The 20506-nt window shown below is 44.9% G+C and overlaps 1 protein-coding gene across 2 annotated transcripts in view; it reads left to right on the top strand.

Moving 5' to 3' along the window:
* The window catches only part of LOC115176186 (voltage-dependent calcium channel gamma-7 subunit), a 30467-nt gene extending 10729 nt beyond the window's left edge, over positions 1-19738 (top strand). Inside the window, exons 3-6 of one of the 2 annotated variants that reach the window (XM_029736055.1) lie at positions 7074-7163; positions 11403-11543; positions 17860-18005; positions 19238-19738. In XM_029736055.1, coding sequence (XP_029591915.1) covers positions 7074-7163; positions 11403-11543; positions 17860-18005; positions 19238-19729 — 869 coding nt within the window. In that variant the 3' untranslated portion in view covers positions 19730-19738. Of the gene's footprint in view, positions 1-7073; positions 7164-8330; positions 9072-11402; positions 11544-17859; positions 18006-19237 lie in introns of those variants that run through there. The other variant, XM_029736056.1, reaches the window with a different exon arrangement.
* The last annotated feature ends 768 nt before the right edge of the window (positions 19739-20506 follow it).

The following is a 20506-nucleotide window of genomic DNA, read 5'->3' as shown; positions in this document are numbered from 1 at the left end:
TGACCGCTGAGGGAGGGCACCTCAAAGATATTCCATACACTGGACTGATGGCAGATTTTAGGAACGGAATATGGACTATGTGGGGTCTGCGCGTTGCGGTAACGTTGTGACTCCGGGGGAGTTTTCTACATGGCCTGCCTAGTGGGGGCTAAACTGAAATGCGGCACTTCGGCCAAGGATCCGACTGCGGATCTGGTGGCATTTCTGAGAAGCCCTGGAGCCAGACTTTCTTTGGATGGGTGCATTGTGGATTTTGCTCAATGGGATTTTTTTTAAATTTTATTTTAGGATCAATGTTATCACAGTTCGCTATTTTCTTCCTCTGTTTCTGAATGAATTTTTTGTTATTTCTTTCTAGTTGGCAAAATAAGTGAGCTAGATTTTTTGTGTGTGCTGCCATGTCAATAACATAGCTAAGTTTGTTACTGGTATGGGCTAGTGAGTATCCTAAACCCAGCTAGCTAAACAGATAGCCGGAAGTTAAAACAGGGTAGAGAGGGAGAGGTGAAATTATGATGAAATTACATTTTTATTATATAAAGACTGTAATTGTGTCAATATGTTGTGAATATTGTAGAAGAATCCTCACAGCCGTTTTCCATACTACAAATGTAAGTGCCACTTGGGGTGCACCAGTTTACCATCTACAGGCAATATGTTCTGAGATTTTTGCGTTCTGAGCTTTTTAGATTTGCATGTTTCTCCGCCATTGTTACTTTGGGGTCAGCGAGCGCAGCAGCAGCTGGGCTGGCGGCAGATCAGGCGCTAGTTGCTTCTCCAAACTTATTTGTTGTGATAAAATAATGTTGCTAAAGTTGCTTGCTAGCTAATGGAGAAAGCACTTGGTGTTTATCATTGAGTGTGTGGACCAGGTTAGCTTCCTATTCATTTCATACGAAGTGACTGACTTAGAGCTAATGCCATGGACAAATTTAAGCTAGTTGTCGGGCACATTGTCAAAATCAAGAAATACCAAACTTGTAGTTGTAAAATTGAGCGACATAGACTTCATCAGCAAAAAAACTTCACAATCAATTAAGTATTTATTTTTACACTGAGTTTATAATAATTTGAGGGTGAAGTGGGTTCATTAGGCAATGTCACCTAGGTAATTGTAATGACTGTTGAATGGAGTAGACCAAGGCGCAGCGTGGTTAGTGCTCATCATAATATTTTAATGGAACACTTACAACAAAACAAGAAACGAACCACAGCCAAAACAGTTCTGTCAGATAAACACTAAACAGAAATTAACCACCCACAAAACCCAAAGGAAACCAGGCTACCTAAGTATGGCTCCCAATCAGCGACAACGAAGTACAGCTGTCCCTGATTGAGAGCCATACCAGGCCAAAACAAAGAAATACAAAACATAGAAAAAAGGACATAGAATATAACCCCAAAAAACACAGAAAAACCACCCCCTGCCACGCCCTGACCAAACTACAATAACAAATAACTCCTTTTACCGGTCAGGACATGACAGTAATATCAGACAGAGGTAGGCCAAGCGACAGCCCTTTCTTTTCCCAAAATCTGTCCCTCATTGAATATTTAAAAAAATCTATGAATCTCATTGTTAGGGCGGAAACAAAAGCATCTCATCATTATATCTATATCTCTGGTAATATTTATGGCAGCCCATTGTAGCCAGATTACTTTCAAGCTATCCCATTACCCTTTGCGAGATACGAGTAGGGTCTGTCTGCGGACCGCAGACTGGTGGGCGCGGCGTGTAGTACCGATCGAATACACACAGCACCCACCAAGTAGTACCACGCTAGAGTTGAGTTCAACAGGGTCTGGCTCCAGCAGATATGTCTACTACCTAGCTAACTAGCTAGTGTGCATGTAGTGACGTAATGCTTGTAGTGATGTAATGCTAGTGGGCGAGGCATGTAATGATGTAATACTAATGGGCTTCGTACTGTTACAAGTACCCTCAATGGCAGTGGGTGTGGAGTGGAGTTACTGCAGTCCGCAGATAGATATTTAAGTGATAATGCCAGAGAAGCCAGTGTTTGGAGGATATATTGGCACTGGTGTTGTTAGGCCCGAGACGAAGTCGAAGGCCGGCAAACTGTGCCAATATATTCTCCAAACACCGGCTTCTCGGGCATTATCACTTTATACAATGGGTTACCAACATAATCAAATAATGATTGACATATTTTCATAAAAAACGTTATTTGGATTAATTTATTCATACTATTTCATCCTTCCACAATATATAGTCCCGAAACAAATCTAGGGTTGCCCGTATGCACCTCAAATAAAATACAAAATAAACCCTAAATAAAAGGAGGGAAGGGAGGGTGGCTTCCGTCACCGACAGCTTCCGTGCTACACCCCCGCCTCCCAAACCTCCCCCCACGGAGGTGGCGCTGGCTCCGGGCTTAATCCCCACTCTAACCTGTCCACCCCTGCTGAAGGCTCAGGGCTGTAGCCCACCGCTGAAGGCTCTGGGCTGAGGGGAGACTCTGGCTGTGCCGGGCTGAGGGGCGACTCTGGCTGCGCCGGACTGGCGGCCGACTCTGGCTGCGCCGGACTGGCGGCCGACTCTGGCTGCGCCGGACTGGCGGGCGACTCTGGCTGCGCCGGACTGGCGGGCGACTCTGTCGGTTCCGGACTGGCGGGCCATCTCTGTCGGTTCCGGACTGGCGGGCCGTCTCTGTCGGTTCCGGACTGGCGGGCCGTCTCTGTCGGTTCCGGACTGGTGGGCCGTCTCTGTCGGTTCCGGACTGTGGGCCGTCTCTGTCGGTTCCTGACTGTGGGCCGTCTCTGTCGGTTCCGGACTGTAGGACGTCGCCGGAAGCACTGGACGGGGAACTGTCGCCGGAAGCTCTAGACGGGGCACTGTCGCCGGAAGCTCTAGATGGGGCACTGTCGCCGGAAGCTCTAGACGGGGCACTGTCGCCGGAAGCTCTAGACGGGGCACTGTCACCGGAAGCTCTAGACGGGGACTGCGCACTGAAGGCCTCATGCGTGGGACTGGCTTTGGAGGCGCCAGACTAGTGACACGCACCACATGGCTAGTGCGAGGAGCAGCAACAGGACGTACTGGACTGTGGAGGCTTACCGGAGAGAGAGTGCGAGAAGCAGGCACATGCTCACCACAATAAGCACGGGGAGTTTGCTCAGGGCTCACCCCTGGCCAGCCAAACTACCCGTGTGCCCCCCCCCCCAATTTTTTGGGGGGGCTGCCTCTTGTTCTTCCCTGGTAGGCTCCGATGACGTTCAATAACTTGCCCCCAAGTCCAGTTTTTTCTCTCCATCCACTCCAATACCGACCAGGTGTCCATCTCTGCCTGGGCACGCCGCTTGATCCAGTCATGGTGGGTGGTTCTGTAACGCGGGTCGTCTAATGGGGACCAAGACACGGCGTGTGAAGTGCTCATATTCACTTTTATTTAACTCAAAATCAAACAAACAACAAAACGATCGTAAACAGTCCTGTCAGGTGCAACATACACAAAACAGGAAACAACCACCCACAAAACACAGGAACAAACACCCCTACTAAATAGGATCTTCAATTAGAGGCAACGAGGAACAGCTGCCTCCAATTGAAGGTCAACCCAAGAAACTTAAACATAGAAATAGACACACTAGAACAAACATAGAAATATACTAACATAGAACATAAACCAAAAACCCCGAAACACATAAAACAAACACCCCCTGCCACGCCCTGACCAAACTACAAAAACAAATAACCCCCTTTACTGGTCAGGAAGTGACAGTACCCCCCCCCCCAAAGGTGCAGACCCCGTATGCACCTCAAACAAAATACAAAATAAAGCCCAAATGAAGGGAGGGTGGCTTCCGTCACCGACGGCTTCCGTGCTACACCCCCCCTTCCCAAACCTCCCCCCATGGAGGTGGCTCCGGCGCCGGGCTTAATCCCCACTCTAACCTGTCCACCCCTGCTGTTGGCTCTGGGCTGAGGGGCAACTCTGGCTGCGCCGGGCTGAGGGGCGACTCTGGCTGCGCCGGACTGGCGGGCGACTCTGGCTGCGTCGGACTGGCAGGGGCGACTCTGGCTGCGCTGGACTGGCGGGCGACTCTGGCTGCGCCGGACTGGCGGGCCGTCTCTGTCGGTTCCGGACTGGCGGGCCGTCTCTGTCGGTTCCGGACTGGCGGGCCGTCTCTGTCGGTTCCGGACTGGCGGGCCGTCTCTGTCGGTTCCGGACTGGCGGGCTGTCTCTGTCGGTTCCGGACTGTGGGCCGTCTCTGTCGGTTCCGGACTGTAGGACGTCGCCGGAAGCATTGGACGGGGAACTGTCGCAGGAAGCTCTAGACGGGGTCTGCACACTGAAGGCCTGATGCGTGGGACTGGCTTTGGAGGCGCCAGACTAGTGACACGCACCACATGGCTAGTGCGAGGAGCAGGAACAGGACGTACTGGACTGGGCAGGCGCACTAAAGGCCTGGTGCGTGGGGCTGGCTTTGGAGGGACCAGAACCGTAACACGCACCACATGGCTAGTGCGAGGAGCAGCAACAGGACGTACTGGACTGTGGAGGCTTACCGGAGAGAGAGTGCGAGAAGCAGGCACATGCTCACCACAATAAGCACGGGGAGTTTGCTCAGGGCTCAACCCTGGCCCAGCCAAACTACCCGTGTGCCCCCCCCAATTTTTTTGGGGGGCTGCCTCTCGTTCTTCCCTGGTAGGCTCCGATAATGTTCAATAACTTGCCCCCAAGTCCAGTTTTTTCTCTCCATCCACTCCAATACCGACCAGGTGTCCATCTCTGCCCGGGCACGCCGTTTGATCCAGTCATGGTGGGTGGTTCTGTAACGCGGGTCGTCTAATGGGGACCAAGACACGGCGTGTAAAGTGCTCATATTCACTTTTATTTAACTCAAAATCAAACAAACAACAAAACGATCGTAAACAGTCCTGTCAGGTGCAACATACACAAAACAGGAAACAACCACCCACAAAACACAGGAACAAACACCCCTACTAAATAGGATCTTCAATTAGAGGCAACGAGGAACAGCTGCCTCCAATTGAAGGTCAACCCAGAAAGGTAAACATAGAAATAGACACACTAGAACAAACATAGAAATATACTAACATAGAACATAAACCAAAAACCCTGAAACACATAAAACAAACACCCCCTGCCACGCCCTGACCAAACTACAATAACAAATAACCCGCTTTACTGGTCAGGACGTGACTGTACCCCCCCCCCCCCCAAAAGGTGCAGACCCCGTATGCACCTCAAACAAAATACAAAATAAACCCCAAATAAAGGGAGGGAAGGGAGGGTGGCTACCATCACCGACGGCTTCCGTGCTACACCCCCCTTCCCTAACCTCCCCCCATGGAGGTGGCTCTGGCGCCGGGCTTAATCCCCACTCTAACCTGTCCACCCCTGCTGAAGGCTCAGGGCTGTAGCCCACCGCTGAAGGCTCTGGGCTGAGGAGCGACTCTGGCTGCGCCGGGCTCAGGGGCGACTCTGGCTGCGCCGGGCTGAGGGGCGAACACCCCCTGCCACGCCCTGACCAAACTACAATAACAAATAACCCCCTTTACTGGTCAGGACGTGACACGTTCAGTCTTTTTGTTCTGTATCTACAGACGCGACCCAGTCATTAGTTCTAAAAGTTCCATTGCCATACTGCCTGGCAACATTCTTATCCCTTGCTTGCTAACTAGCCAACTATGGCTAACTTACAGTCACGTCAAACAGTGCAGACAGAATAACAACAGTAGCTGCATTTATTTAAGCTGATTTCTAGTGACATTTATTTGGACACATCCATAATGAGCTAATGAAGCACGATTTTGCCTAGCATAGAAAATGTGCTCTCTCATTAGGACACTGTTGTTCAGAGGAGCTAGCCAACAACACAGCTAACACAACCACTTCAAACTGAAGCTGGAAAGACTGCAAACTAGCTGCACTTCGTTTCGTTTTCAATTCACATTTCTTTGTATATATCCATACAAATAATGCCAGCTGATTCATGATTTCGACTGGCTGAGAAATGCTGCCTGCCTCTCTCTGGTCCAGACTCCCGACCCCTACACATTCATTATTATGGGACAGGTGGATTTCGATTTTGAATATTGAAACAATGTTGCAAATGTTGGAGAGACAGACAGCAAGGTCTATACAAATCTCCGCTGTTGAAAACTAAATGTTAGTCTAAAAGAAATGTGAGGTAATGTCTAGATCCTTTTTGTAGTGGAGATTAAGTTTATAACTTCCTTGCCTGGGCTGATGAGACATTGGATTGCGCAGTCAGATGGAACAGAGTAAATAGGCATTTTAACGTCATAACTTGTGGAATAGACACCGGCTGGAATGTGCTTTTAACCAATCAGCATTCAGGATTAGACCCACCCGTTGTATAACATTGGACAGATCAGTGCACGCGGAATCAACACGCGATCTGACGTAAGACAATGATTGTTACCCATGACTCAGAGACTTTAGTCTGCTAAGGTCGAAGGGAAGGCTTAAGGAAAAATGCGCGCACACACACACACACACACACACACACACACACACACACACACACACACACACACACACACACACACACACACACACACACACACACACACACACACCCCTTTAGCCAGGGTTATATTGGTGGCCCTCCAGGGGAATGGCATTGTTTGTGCTGGTGCCTGGTACATAAGGTGAAAGGTGAAAGATGCTGCTGTCGTGTGGAATGTGGCTTTCCTCACTGACTGTTCACCTCTGTGCCACTCTGATTAAGTGTCCCCCTCTCTGTCCAAATTCCAGGTTAATGACTTCCTCTCCATTCCACCCCTTGTGTCTCTTCTGCTCATCCACTATAAACCTTGATTTCCACTCTCCCTCTGGGCTTATTTTCTCTCTCTCTCTCTCTCTCTCCCTCTCCCTCTTCCTCGCTCTCTCTCTCTGTCTCTATTTCTCTGTCTGTCTCTGTCTCTCTCTGTATCTGTCTCTCTCTGTCTCTCTCTGTCTCTCTCTCTCTCTCTGTCTCTCTCTCTCTCTCTGTCTCTCTCTGTCTCTCTGTCACTGTCTCTCTCTCTCTCTCTCTCTCTCTCTCTCTCTCTCTCTCAGGACCTGAAAAGGGGAGATGTGTAGCATCAGAATACTTCACCACTGAAGCTGAGATAGATATTGTGACCGAAAACACTGCAAATATACTGAGTAAGTGATGACACCTGACCACAGTGAGAAACGTAGACGAAAATGAACAGGGGGGGGGGGGGGGGGGGTCAAAAGTAACAGTCAGTATCTGATGTGGCCACCAGCTGCATTAAGTACTGCAGTGCATCTCCTCCTCATGGACGGCACCAGATTTGCCAGTTCTTGCTGTGAGATGTTACCCCACTCTTCCACCAAGGCATCTGCAAGTTCCCAGACATTTCTGGGGGAATGGCCCTAGCCCTCACCCTCCGATCCAACAGGTCCCAGACGTGCTCAATGAGATTGAGATCCGGGCTCTTCGCTGGCCATGGCAGAACATTGACATTCCTGTCTTGCAGGAAATCACGCAATGAGAACAAGCTCAGTCTGATGATGCTGTGACACACCGCCCCAGACCATGACAGACCCTCCACCTCCAAATCGATCCCGCTCCAGAGTACAGGCCTCGGTGTAACGCTCATTCCTTCGACGATAAACGCAAATCTGACCATCACCCCTGGTGAGACAAAACCGTGACTCGTCAGTGTAGAGCAGTTTTTGCCAGTCCTGTCTGGTCCAGTGATGGTGAGTTTGTGCCCATATGCGACGTTGTTGCCGGTGATGTCTGGTGAGGACCTGCCTTACAACAGGCCTACAAGCCCTCAGTCCAGCCTCTCTCAGCCTATTGCGGACAGTCTGAGCACTGATGGAGGGATTGTGCATTCCTGGTGTAACTCGGGCAGTTGTTGTTGCCATCCTGTACCTGTCCCGCAGGTGTGATGTTCGGATGTACCGAGGATGATCAGCTGTCCATCCTGTCTCCCTGTAGCGCTGTCTTAGGCGTCTCACAGTACGGACATTGCAATTTATTGCCCTGGCCACATCTGCAGTCCTCATGCCTCCTTGAGGCATGCCTAAGGCACATTCACACAGATGAGCAGGGACCCTTGGCATCTTTTTTTGGGGTGTTTTTCAGAGTCAGTAGAAAGGCCTCTTTAGTGTCCTAAGTTTTTATAACTGTGACCTTAATTGCCTACCGTCTGTAAGCTGTATGTGTCTTAATGACCGTTCCACAGGTGTATGTTCATTAATTGTTTATGGTTCATTGAACAAGCATGGGGAAAAAGTGTTTAAACCCTTTGCAATGAAGATCTGTGAAGTTATTTGGATTTTTACGAATTTTCTTTGAAAGACAGGGTCCTGAAAAAGGGACGTTTCATTTTTTGCTACGTTTATTTGAATTATTTAAGATGTGGAAACTTGAAAACCTTATAAACTGTAGAACATTGTGGCCCAAAAGTGGACTGTATAGACCACAATGGTACCTGACACACTAGGACAAAGGGCATTGACTTTACTACAGTACAGGGTTCTATAAAGCATGCTGCAGGCGTAACAAACTGTAGGGAATGATAAACATTTTCCCTTGGGGAATCAATGTTACTTAATCGTTATTTTAGATGATTTCCTTTCTTTGTGATTGACAAGTGATACAATTGAATTAGGATGGTGGGGGCTGGTATTAAACAAAGCATGTATTTCTGTACACAATTGCTCCTAATCCCAAGTCAACCTGTGTAACTACTTCATAAAGACTTTATAGTCATGTAAGAGAGGAAGGAAGTGAAGCAGATGACAATCTTTCTCTGTATAATTCATGTGTTCACTCATGACTTTCATTTGAATTAATAACAATTATTATTTGCAATGACAGCAAGAGGCAAAAGGCCTCCTGCGGGGCAGGGGGCGAAGATTAAAAGTGTATGGCAAGACAGACAACACACGGAAGACACTTGGCAACAGCACAGATACATCAGCAGACAGTGGAGACAAAGCACATCACGACAGGAGAGACACCGCCACAGTACATGACGGGAGACCTATGGCAACAAGACGACATGGCACACGCATTGTTAAGGGCAGACAACAGTACGACAAAATAGGCAGAGACAAAGCACATCACGACAAGCGGGACATCACAACACTACATGATGGGAGATCTATGGCAACAGTGTAAAACATTGTAGGAACAGGCAACAGCATGAGGGACAAGTCGCAGACTACAATACAAGTAACATAGCACTATTGAATAGACAAATAGACAAGGCAACAAATAATTGCAGAGCAAGCAGACAGATATAAAAAAGACGTAATCAGTAGCCTGAGTTATTGGTTTGCATGTAGTGCAAACCAAGCATGATGTTTGCATAACAGCTACAACATAACAGCTACAGCATAACAGCTACAACATAACAGCTACAGCATAACAGCTACAACATAACAGTTACAGCATAACAGCTACAGCATAACAGCTACAGCATTACAGCTACAGCATTACAGCTACAACATAACAGCTCCAACATAACAGTTACAGCATTACAGCTACAACATAACAGCTACAGCATTACAGCTACAACATAACAGCTACAGCATAACAGCTCCGACATAACAGCTACAGCATTACAGCTACAACATAACAGCTACAGCATAACAGCTACAACATAACAGCTACAACATTACAGCTACAGCATTACAGCTACAACATAACAGCTACAGCATAACAGCTACAGCATAACAGCTACAACATACCAGCTACAACTTAACAGTTACAACATAACAATTACAAAATAACAGCTACAGCATAACAGCTACAACATACAGCTACAGCATTACAGCTACACCATAACAACAACAACAACAACAACATAACAGCTACAACATACAGCTACAGCATTACAGCTACAACATAACAGCTACAACACAACAGCTACAACACAACAGCTACAACATACCAGCTACAGCATAACAGCTACAACATAACAGCTACAACACAACAGCTACAACACAACAGCTACAACATACCAGCTAAAGCATAACAGCTACAACATAACAGCTACAGCATAACATCTACAACATAACATCTACAGCATAACAGCTACAGCATAACAGCTACAGCATAACAGCTACACCATAACAACAACAACATAACAGCTACAACATAACAGCTACAGCAGGACAGCTACAACATAACATCTACAACATATCAGCTACAGCATTACAGCTACAACATAACAGCTACAGCATAACAGCTACAGCAATACAGCTACAACATAACAGCTACAGCATAACAGCTACAGCATTACAGCTACAGCATAACAGCTACAGCATTACAGCTACAACATTACAGCTACAACATAACAACTACAACATAACAGCTACAGCATTACAGCTACAGCATTACAGCTACAAAATAACAGCTCCAACATAACAGCTACAGCATAACAGCTCCAACATAACAGCTCCAGCATAACAGCTACAGCATTACAGCTACAGCATTACAGCTACAACATAAAAGCTACAACATACCAGCTACAACTTAACAGTTACAACATAACAATTACAAAATAACAGCTACAGCATTACAGCTACAACATACCAGCTACAGCATAACAGCTACAGGATAACAGCCACAGCGTTACAGCTACATCGTTACAGGTACAGCGTAACAGCTACAACGTAACAGCTACAGCGTAACAGCTACAGCATAACAGCTACAGCATAACAGCTACAACATAACATCTACAGCATAACAGCTACAGTATTACAGCTACAGCATAACAGCTACAGCATAACAGCTACAACATAACAGCTACAACATAACATCTACAACATAACAGCTATAACATAACATCTACAATATAGCAGCTACAGCATTACAGCTACAACGTAACAGCTACAGCGTAGCAGCTACAGCATTACGGCTACAACATAACATCTACAACATAACAGCTAGAGCATGACAGCTACAGCATGACAGCTACAGCATAACAGCTACAGCATAACAGCTACAGCATAACATCTACAACCTAACAGCTACAACCTAACAGCTACAACATAACAGCTACAACATAACATCAACAACATAACAACTACAAATCATTCATATACTTGTATACCAGTTTAGACCATTCATATTTGTTTAATGTGTTATGTATAGTGCATTCATTTATTTATGAACTTAATTATTCATAAATAGAGGAAGAGAATAACAGAAAGCATTTTCCACTGAATGCAGCTTAAGTTTTATTATCCCAGTGGGACACTGAAACTTGGTTTAAAACGATGTAAGAAATGTCGAATCTTTTGACTATGTTTGATTTTTTTTATTGAATTGTTTTACTTAACTCTCCCTCCTCTCAATATATCTTTCTCTCTTCTTCTGTCTTTCTCTCATCCTGTTTCCTTCTATCCCTTCATCAGAGATGGTACGGACAGCCACGCCGTTCCCCATGGTGTCGCTGCTCTTCGTCTTCACTGCCTTCGTCATCAGTAACATCGGACACATCCGGCCACAGCGCACCATCCTGGCCTTCATCTCCGGAATATTCTTCATCCTCTCAGGTACGGAGCCACATGCTTTTTTATGATGAAAGGAAATTAAGTTTCCCATTGGTTGTTGTTTTAATGATGTTCAGTATTTAAGATACTTATTGGTTGATGAGAGCTGCCAATGGTATGTAAAGTTGGTTCTGGGTGGTTTGGGTCTGGAACCCCCCTGATTGGTTGTTGGTTTAGTGGCTTGGCTGACAGCGTATCCTGATTCTCAGTTGTCTATAAGATTACATCAGTTTCTATTTGGGGGTATTGCAGATCTTGCTCACAGATGCTAGCCTAGCATGAGATGCTGCTGACAGAGCAGTTATGTGCCCATCTTGTCCTTATTATATGTCACTGGCCTGCAGCAGTGAACAATTGTACTGTTTCAGGCTCAAATTTATTAAGTAATGGTTTTCTAGTAGTTAACTCAATGAAGGTATTTTTTGGTGTAAATATTGAATTATAAATGTGCTTTCCTGTATTATACAGTGCATTCGGAAAGTATTCAGACCCCTTGACTTTTTCCACATTTTGTTACATTAAAGCCTTGTTCTAAAATTGATTAAATTGTTTTTTCCCCTCATCAATCTACACTCAATACCCCAAAATGACAAAGGAAATACAGGTTTTTAGAAATTTTTGCAAATGTATTAAAAATATAAAACTGAAATATCACATTTACAGAAGTAATCAGATCATTTACTCAGTACTTTGTTGAAGCACCTTTGGCAGCAATTACAGCCTTGAGTCTTCTTGGGTATGAAGTAGAGGTCGACCGATTATGAATTTTCAACGCCGATACCGATTATTGGAGGACCAAAAAATGCCGATACCGATTAATCAGACGATTTTTATTTATTTATTTGTAATAATGACAATTACAACAATACTGAATGAACACTTATTTTAACTTAATATAATACATCAATAAAATCAATTTAGCCTCAAATAAATAATGAAACATGTTCAATTTGGTTTAAATAATGCAAAAACAAAGTGTTGGAGAAGAAAGTAAAAGTGCAATATGTGCTAGGTAAGAAAGCTAACGTTTAAGTTCCTTGCTCAGAACATGAGAACATATGAAAGCTGGTGGTTCCTTTTAACATGAGTCTTCAATATTCCCAGGTAAGAAGTTTTAGGTTGTAGTTATTATAGAAATTATAGGACTATTTCTCTCTATACGATTTGTATTTCATATACCTTTGACTATTGGATGTTCTTATAGGCACTTTAGTATTGCCAGTGTAACAGTATAGCTTCCGTCCCTCTCCTCGCTCCTACCTGGGCTCGAACCAGGAACACATCGACAACAGCCACCCTCGAAGCAGCGTTACCCATGCAGAGCAAGGGGAACAACTACTCCAAGTCTCAGAGCGAGTGACGTTTGAAACGCTATTAGCGTGCACCCCGCTAACTAGCTAGCCATTTCACATCGGTTACACCAGCCTAATCTTGGGAGTTGATAGGCTTGAAGTCATAAACAGCGCAATGCTTGAAGCACAGCGAAGAGCTGCTGGCAAAACGCACGAAAGTGCTGTTTGAATGAATGCTTACGAGCCTGCTGCTGCCTACCACGGCTCAGTCAGACTGCTCTATCAAATCATAGACTTAATTATAATATAATAAACACACAGAAATACGAGCCTTAGGTCATTAATATGGTCAAATCCAGAAACTATCATCTCGAAAACAAAACGTTTATTTTTTCAGTGAAATACAGAACCGTTCCGTATTTTATCTAACGGGTGGCATCCCTAAGTCTAAATATTCCTGTTACATTGCACAACCTCAATATTATGTCATAATTACGTAAAATTCTGGCAAATTAGTTCGCAACGAGCCAGGTGGCCCAAACTGTTGCATATACCCTGACTCTGTGTGCAATGAACGCAAGAGAACTGACACAATTTCACCTGGTTAATATTGCCTGCTAACCTGGATTTCTTTTAGCTAAATATGCAGGTTTAAAAATATATACTTCTGTGTATTGATTTTAACCTCTCTGGGCTAGGTGGGACTGAATCCCGTGGCGCGTTATTCAAATACCTTAGAAATGCTATTACTTCAATTTCTCAAACATATGACTATTTTACAGCATTTTAAAGACAAGACTCTTGTTAATCTAACCACACTGTCCGATTTCAAAAAGGCTTTACAACGAAAGCAAAACATTAGATTATGTCAGCAGAGTACCCAGCCAGAAATAATCAGAATACCCATTTTTCAAGCTAGCATATAATGTCACATAAACCCAAACCACAGCTAAATGCAGCACTAACCTTTGATGATCTTTATCAGATGACAATCTTAGGACATTATGTTATACAATACATGCATGTCTGTTCAATCAAGTTCATATTTATATCAAAAACCAGCTTTTTACATTAGCAGGTGACTAGCATGTGACTAGCATTCCCACTGAACACTTCCGGTGAATTTACTAAATTACTCACGATAAACGTTCACAAAAAACATAACAATTATTTTAAGAATTATAGATACAGAACTCCTCTATGCACTCGATATGTCCGATTTTAAAATAGCTTTTCGGTGAAAGCACATTTTGCAATATTCTAAGTAGATAGCCCGGCATCACAGGGCTAGCTATTTAGACACCCAGCAAGTTTAGCACTCACCAAAGTCAGATTTACTATAAGAAAAATGTTATTACCTTTGCTGTTCTTCGTCAGAATGCACTCCCAGGACTTCTACTTCAATAACAAATGTTGGTTTGGTCCCAAATAATCCATTGTTATATCCAAATAGCGGCGTTTTGTTCGTGCGTTCAAGACACTATCCGAAAGGGTAAATAAGGGTGACGAGCACGACGCATTTCGTGACAAAAAAATTCTAAATATTCCATTACTGTACTTCGAAGCATGTCAACCGCTGTTTAAAATCAATTTTTATGCAATTTTTTTCGTAAAAAAGCGATAACATTCCGACCGGGAAATCATTTTTTAATACAAAGAGAGTGAAAGTAAAAGCATGCTATCCCCTCATGCACGAGCCTCAGTCTGATGGCCCTCTGATAGAGCACTTGCCAAACGCGCTAATGTGTTTCAGCCTGGGGATGGAATTACATCGTTCAGCTTTTTCCCGCCTTCTGAGAGCCCATGGGAGCCGTAGGAAGTGTCACGTAACAGCAGAGATCCCCTGTTTTGGATAGAGATGATCAAGGAGGGCAAGAAATGGTCAGACAGGCCACTTCATGTAAGGAATCTTCTCAGGTTTTTGCCTGCCATATGAGTTCTGTTATACTCACAGACACCATTCAAATAGTTTTAGAAACTTTAGGGTGTTTTCTATCCAAAGCCAATAATTATATGCATATTCTAGTTACTGGGCAGGAGTAGTAACCAGATTAAATCGGGTACGTTTTTTATCCGGCCGTGCAAATACTGCCCCCTATCCCCAACAGGTTTTAAGAAAGGCATTGATGTTTATGGTTATGTACAGTCGTGCAACGATTGTGCTTTTTTCGCAAATGCGCTTTTGTTAAATCATCCCCCGTTTGGCGAAGTTGGCTGTCTTTGTTAGGAAGAAATAGTATTCACACAGTTCTCAACGAGCCAGGCGGCCCAAACTGCTGCATATACCCTGACTCTGTTGCAGATGCGCACCGCATCGATTATACAGGACAGGCTAGATAAACTAGTAATATCATCAACCATGTGTAGTTAACTAAATAAAAAATCGGCCAAATCGGAGTCCAAAAATACCTTGACACAATCCTGTCTCGGAGCTCTACGGACAAGTCCTTCGAACTCATGGCTTGGTTTTTGCTCTGACATGCACTGTCAACTGTGGGACCTTGTAGAGACAGGTGTGTGCCTTTCCAAATCATATCCAATCAACTGAATTTACCACAGGTGAACTGGAAACAGGATGCACCTGAGCTCAATTTCTAGTCTCATACCAAAGAGTCTCAATACTTATGTAAATAAGGTATTTCTGTTTTTTTAATTTGCCAACATTAAAAAAAAACTATTTTCACTTTGTCATATGGGGTATTGTGTGTAGATTGATGAGGAATTGTTTTTATATAATCCATTTTAGAACAAGGCTGTAATGTAACAAAATGTGAAAAAAAGAGAAGGGTTCTGAATGCACTGTACTTATGCTAAAATGTGTATTCTATTCTACTGAGCCATTTCCTTTATGTTCGTATTCTTATCTTTTATTATTTCTTATTGTTGTTGAAAAGACAAGAAGGAACCTGCAAGTAAGCATTTCGTTGGACTAATACAACTTGAAACTTGACACATTTTGGGCTGTGAATTGAGAAAAGAAAACTTAAAATATTGTAAAACCACAACAGCTTCAGATAATGGGTCCCAAGAAACGACTTGAGAAATTGACTGGACTTATTGAGTTTGTTGTTGTTATTCACTCTGTTTCTTTGAAGCCATTTGAACAAACGGACAACTCTATAGATGCTCAGCGTGGCATTGTTCTCAATGTCTTTGCCCTAGAGAAGATGTTTTGGTTGCCAATTAATTCAATTTCATTAACATTCCACAACACAAAATATAGAAAATGTAACGTTCTCACACCCCGATCCAGGATCATACATCCTAACCCAAACTATTCTGGAAAAAAAACAGAATGGAAGTCGCAAACTGGCTCCGGTGCAGCCTGCCTTTCTTCAGAGAGGGACAGCTCTCTGTTCTGTGTTTTCTAGCACGCCCACGCAGAATGGCTGACTTCTGCTGAGAGGGAAGCAGGCGAGGAGCTAGCAGCAGCTAGCCACAGCTCCCCCTGCTGAGACAGTAAGGGGGAGCCAGGTCACTGGTTCCCAGGAGCTTTGGTCGCTGCTGCTGCAGCTGCTGTTACTGCTGCCTGCTGGAGCCTGCTGCCTGAATCTCCTGCTGTTGTTTTTGTGCTGCTGGTCAGGGCTGATTATGTAGTGGGGCTGTTGTGCTGGTTAATGGTGGTGGAGGAGTTTGGGGTCAGAGGCTGCAGAAGCCGAGGCTGGCTGGCTGGCTGGGGAAAAGTACTGACACATCGTTTAATGGGGTTTTCTTTCTCTTCCGTCACTCCGCTTCTATTTTGTCCTCGTTTATCGCAAATTCGCAGGCATGCAGGCAGTGGTTGGGATTTGGTTTCCATTTAGAAAGTGTAGTAAGGCTAATTTATTCAAAATAATGAATAATGAAAATGTGGTTCAAGAAGGGGTCTTGAGGATCTTCTTATTCAGTTGTTTTATTGTTGTTTTTTAATGCGTCAGGGGAAATGTGCTCAAATGTTTGGCCATACGAGCTCTTTTCAGTGTGGAGGCTGAAACATGTAGCAACAATGGTGGCTGTCGGAAGGCTATCTGAGCAAACAATTGCGATACTGCGGTTATTTTCAGCAGTGGCACTAATTTAGCTAGTCTAGTGTACTACAGCTGTGGCGCTCATATTTGTAGTAGTAGCAATGTATCATAATCACGTTTTACTATCTATAATTTATGATTCTTGTTTTCATAAAATAACACTCTCATAAACAAAACACACATTACACTTTGACCTGCATCGTTGTGAAAACAAAAACATTTTCACTGTACCCTGTAATCACACCTGCAACCCTGTACATGTTACTATTAAACTTTAAATCCTTTATAATACCTGGAATTCTACCTGGAACCAAAAAGGGTTCTTCAAAGGGTTCTTTTTAGGTTCTAGATAGCACCTTTTTTTCTAAGAGTGTAGGCCACATACTGTCCCACTTTCGGGTCTGTCTTGCCCTCTATGTCAAGGGGATCTATTTGGATGCCAAGACAATAAGCAGTCAGAGACGTACTCGTATAAAAGAATACTATGTCTCTCCACCTTTCTTTTCATCTCAAACTCTCTCCCTCCATCTTGCTCACTGTGAATCCTGCTGTCTCCAAATCTCTCTCTCGCTCTCCCTACTACCCACCCTCCCCTTCATGTTCACACTCTCTGACCCATTCCCCCACCCACTCTCGCCCCCGGCGTTTGTCCCTTCCCTCCTCCCTTCTGCTCTCTTTCCTCCACCCTTCTCTCTCTCATTCTCACTTATGATTCCCCATCACCCTTCCTCTCTCGCTCACTGTTTCCTATAATCTCCTCAACACTGCGCACTCCCTCTCTCCCCCTCTCCATTCTTTCTCTCTCTCCTCTTCCTCTCTCCCCCCTCCACTGGCTCGCCGCTTCTCCCCTCCTCCTTTCTCTCCCCTCTTCTCTCCCTCTCTCCATTCCATCTCTCTCTCTTTCCACTACTCCTTCCCATGTCTTTCTCTGCCTCTATGCCCCTCATTGCCTCTTTTTTCGCACCATGCTTTCTCTTTCCCTCCCTTTTTCTCTCCACCCCGTCCTCTCCTCCTTCTCAGGGCTGAGCCTGGTGGTGGGCCTGGTCCTCTACATCAGCAGCATCAACGACGAGGTGATGAACCGGCCGCGTGAGCCCGAGCACTTCTTCCACTACCACTACGGCTGGTCCTTCGCCTTCGCTGCCAGCTCCTTCCTCCTCAAAGAGGTCAGCACACCTGTCCGCCTGCCAGCGTAGCGCCCGACCACCAACTATTAACCCCTGCTAACTGCTAACCGACTAGCTTAGTGCTTCACTGTTAGGACCCCCCCCAAACTCGCATCAATATTCATAAATGTTAATAGCGCACACTTTAGGGCGACAGCTCTGTCACAGCGGCAGCTTAAAAACGCTGCTGTTGTCACATGAATATACAGTTCGCTAGAGGGCTTTTCTTTTTTTCCAGCCCCTCTGCAGTGGCAGGAGGAAGAGGAGGGGGAATAAAGCTTAGCATTGGCGTCGACGTGCTCAAGTTTCAAGGATGTTGTACTAAGATGTCAGCGATGAATAGTGGATGAGGATGTAAATGTTTGTGTCGGCTGTTTGGCGCAACATTGCATTTTTGATAAGGAGTTATTACACAGAGGAGCGGTTTGAGTACTGTTATGTCTTCAGAGGTTTGTGCATCATAGAGACATATTCCACAGTTGAAAATAACTCACGCATGTAATGTTACTAAAATGTTTAGTATTTATATTAATTGAAAACGTTGTGTCGCTCTTTCAGGATGCTTCATTACGTCCTGTTGTATTGTGTTTTTATTAAAGGCACAGTGCAGTCAAATACGTGATTTACCTGTGTTTTATATATATTCTTCCACACTGTGAAATTGTGAAAATTAGAAACTTTATAAGACTGCTAGAAAGGTCTGCCTGTTTTGGAGTTTATAGACCAATAATAAAGACAGTTTCAAACCTCTCTGCCAGTAGCAGCTAGTTTTCAGTTTTCCCTTCCCACCTTCCCAGACAGTCCTAACAAAATCCTTGAATGAGAAATGACTCTTTGCTAAGAAGCTATTTTTGTTTCTTCTTGACCATTTTATTTGAAAACAATCGCTGTGCTATACAATTACTACTACTACTACTACTATTTCTACTTTAATTGAAAACAGTCACAGTGAGGGACTTCATCGTTACCCAGACATGATTTGATATTGAGATAAAAACTGCTGCAGTGGACCTTTAAATGTTCCAGTGTTTGTGTTTCATAGACCAATACTGTACGTCATTTTTATATAATATAATACATTTTTATTTAGGCTTCTTTTTGCTGTGGTTCATAGTGTGCCTGATGTATGACGGCCAAATGTGTCACTTATGACTTCTTTGTGATGGTGTTTCATGTCATGTAGTAATATGAGTCATGGTATCTCATAGTGTGCTTGCGCTGCTCTCTCCCAGGGGGCTGGGGTGATGTCAGTGTACCTGTTCATGAAGCGCTACGCCGAGGAGGAGATGTACCGGCCCCACCCGTCCCTCTACCGCCCCCGCCTGTCCGAGTGCAGCGACTACAGCGGCCAGTACCTTCACCCCGAGTCGTGGCCTCCTCCGCAGCGGGGCCGCAGCGCGTCTGAGGTCTCCAGCGACATCTCCATCCAGCTGAACCAGACGCCCCCGCCGCCCAAGGGCAGCTCCCAGCAGCAGCAACAACAGCAACAGCAGCAGGCCCCGTCCTCTGGCCCCTCCTCGGGCGCCAGCTACCAGCAGTCCTCCTCCTCCTCCTCCTACCCCCACCACACCATGTCCTCCCACCCCCTCCACTCCAGCCACCACACCATGTCCTCTCACCCCAGCGGGCCTCCTCCCCAGTCTATGCCCATGGCCATGCCCCCCTCTGCCCAGCCCCCTCCCCGCTACCACCAACACATGCGCATGAGTGCCTCGCCATGCTAGAAGGGGGGGTGAGGGATGAGAGGGGGGGGGGGGGGTAGACAGAGTGGGGGTTGGCTCTGTTATACGCGCCACACACAGAGACAGATGCAAACACACACGCACGTACACACACCCAAGCACACAGATGCACGCATGAAGAGTGTGGGAGGAGAGATGGAAGCGAGAGATCAAGAGAAAGAAGGGAATGAACGAGGGAAAGAGAACGAGGTGGGTGGAGGATGATTTAAAATGTATGCTGTGCCTCAGATGAAGACAGACATTTTAGCGAACTTTCAGAGAGAGGGGGGATATGATAATTATTTACACAATAAGAAAAAGAGGGAGGAGAGGTATGGGGGGCTGTGAAAAAGAGTGCTGCTGTTTCAGAAGAATAAGGATAAGATGCATTTCAAGCACTAACACACACAAGAATCAAGGACACATTGTATATGCATAGAGATTTATACTTCAACTGTATAGACATTTTTCTTTAAGTGCTGGGAAAACAAATGTTGAAAAATGAAGCATGTTTGTCTTTCATGAGATGTGTATTACTGTATGATTAGGTCTATCATTGTATTCCTTGTTTGTTTTTGAGAGGCATTGTTGGATGAATGCTCCCATAGACTTCTGAAGATCATTCAAGATGGTTCTGTGACTCAAACTGTACATATTGTAACATATCAGATTCTCCTCTGCAGTTAGCATTCTTCTACTATACATGTCCAGGCTTCAGCATCCATTTTGGAATCCATAAAAGAACTTGAATTTTTGTTGTTATGTTTTTTGACTAAAATG

The sequence above is a fragment of the Salmo trutta genome, chromosome 36 (assembly GCF_901001165.1).
Source record: "Salmo trutta chromosome 36, fSalTru1.1, whole genome shotgun sequence".
NCBI classification, from domain to species: domain Eukaryota; kingdom Metazoa; phylum Chordata; class Actinopteri; order Salmoniformes; family Salmonidae; genus Salmo; species Salmo trutta.
The sequence above is the reverse complement of the archived record's forward strand: the minus strand, read 5'-3'. Positions and strand labels throughout refer to the sequence as shown.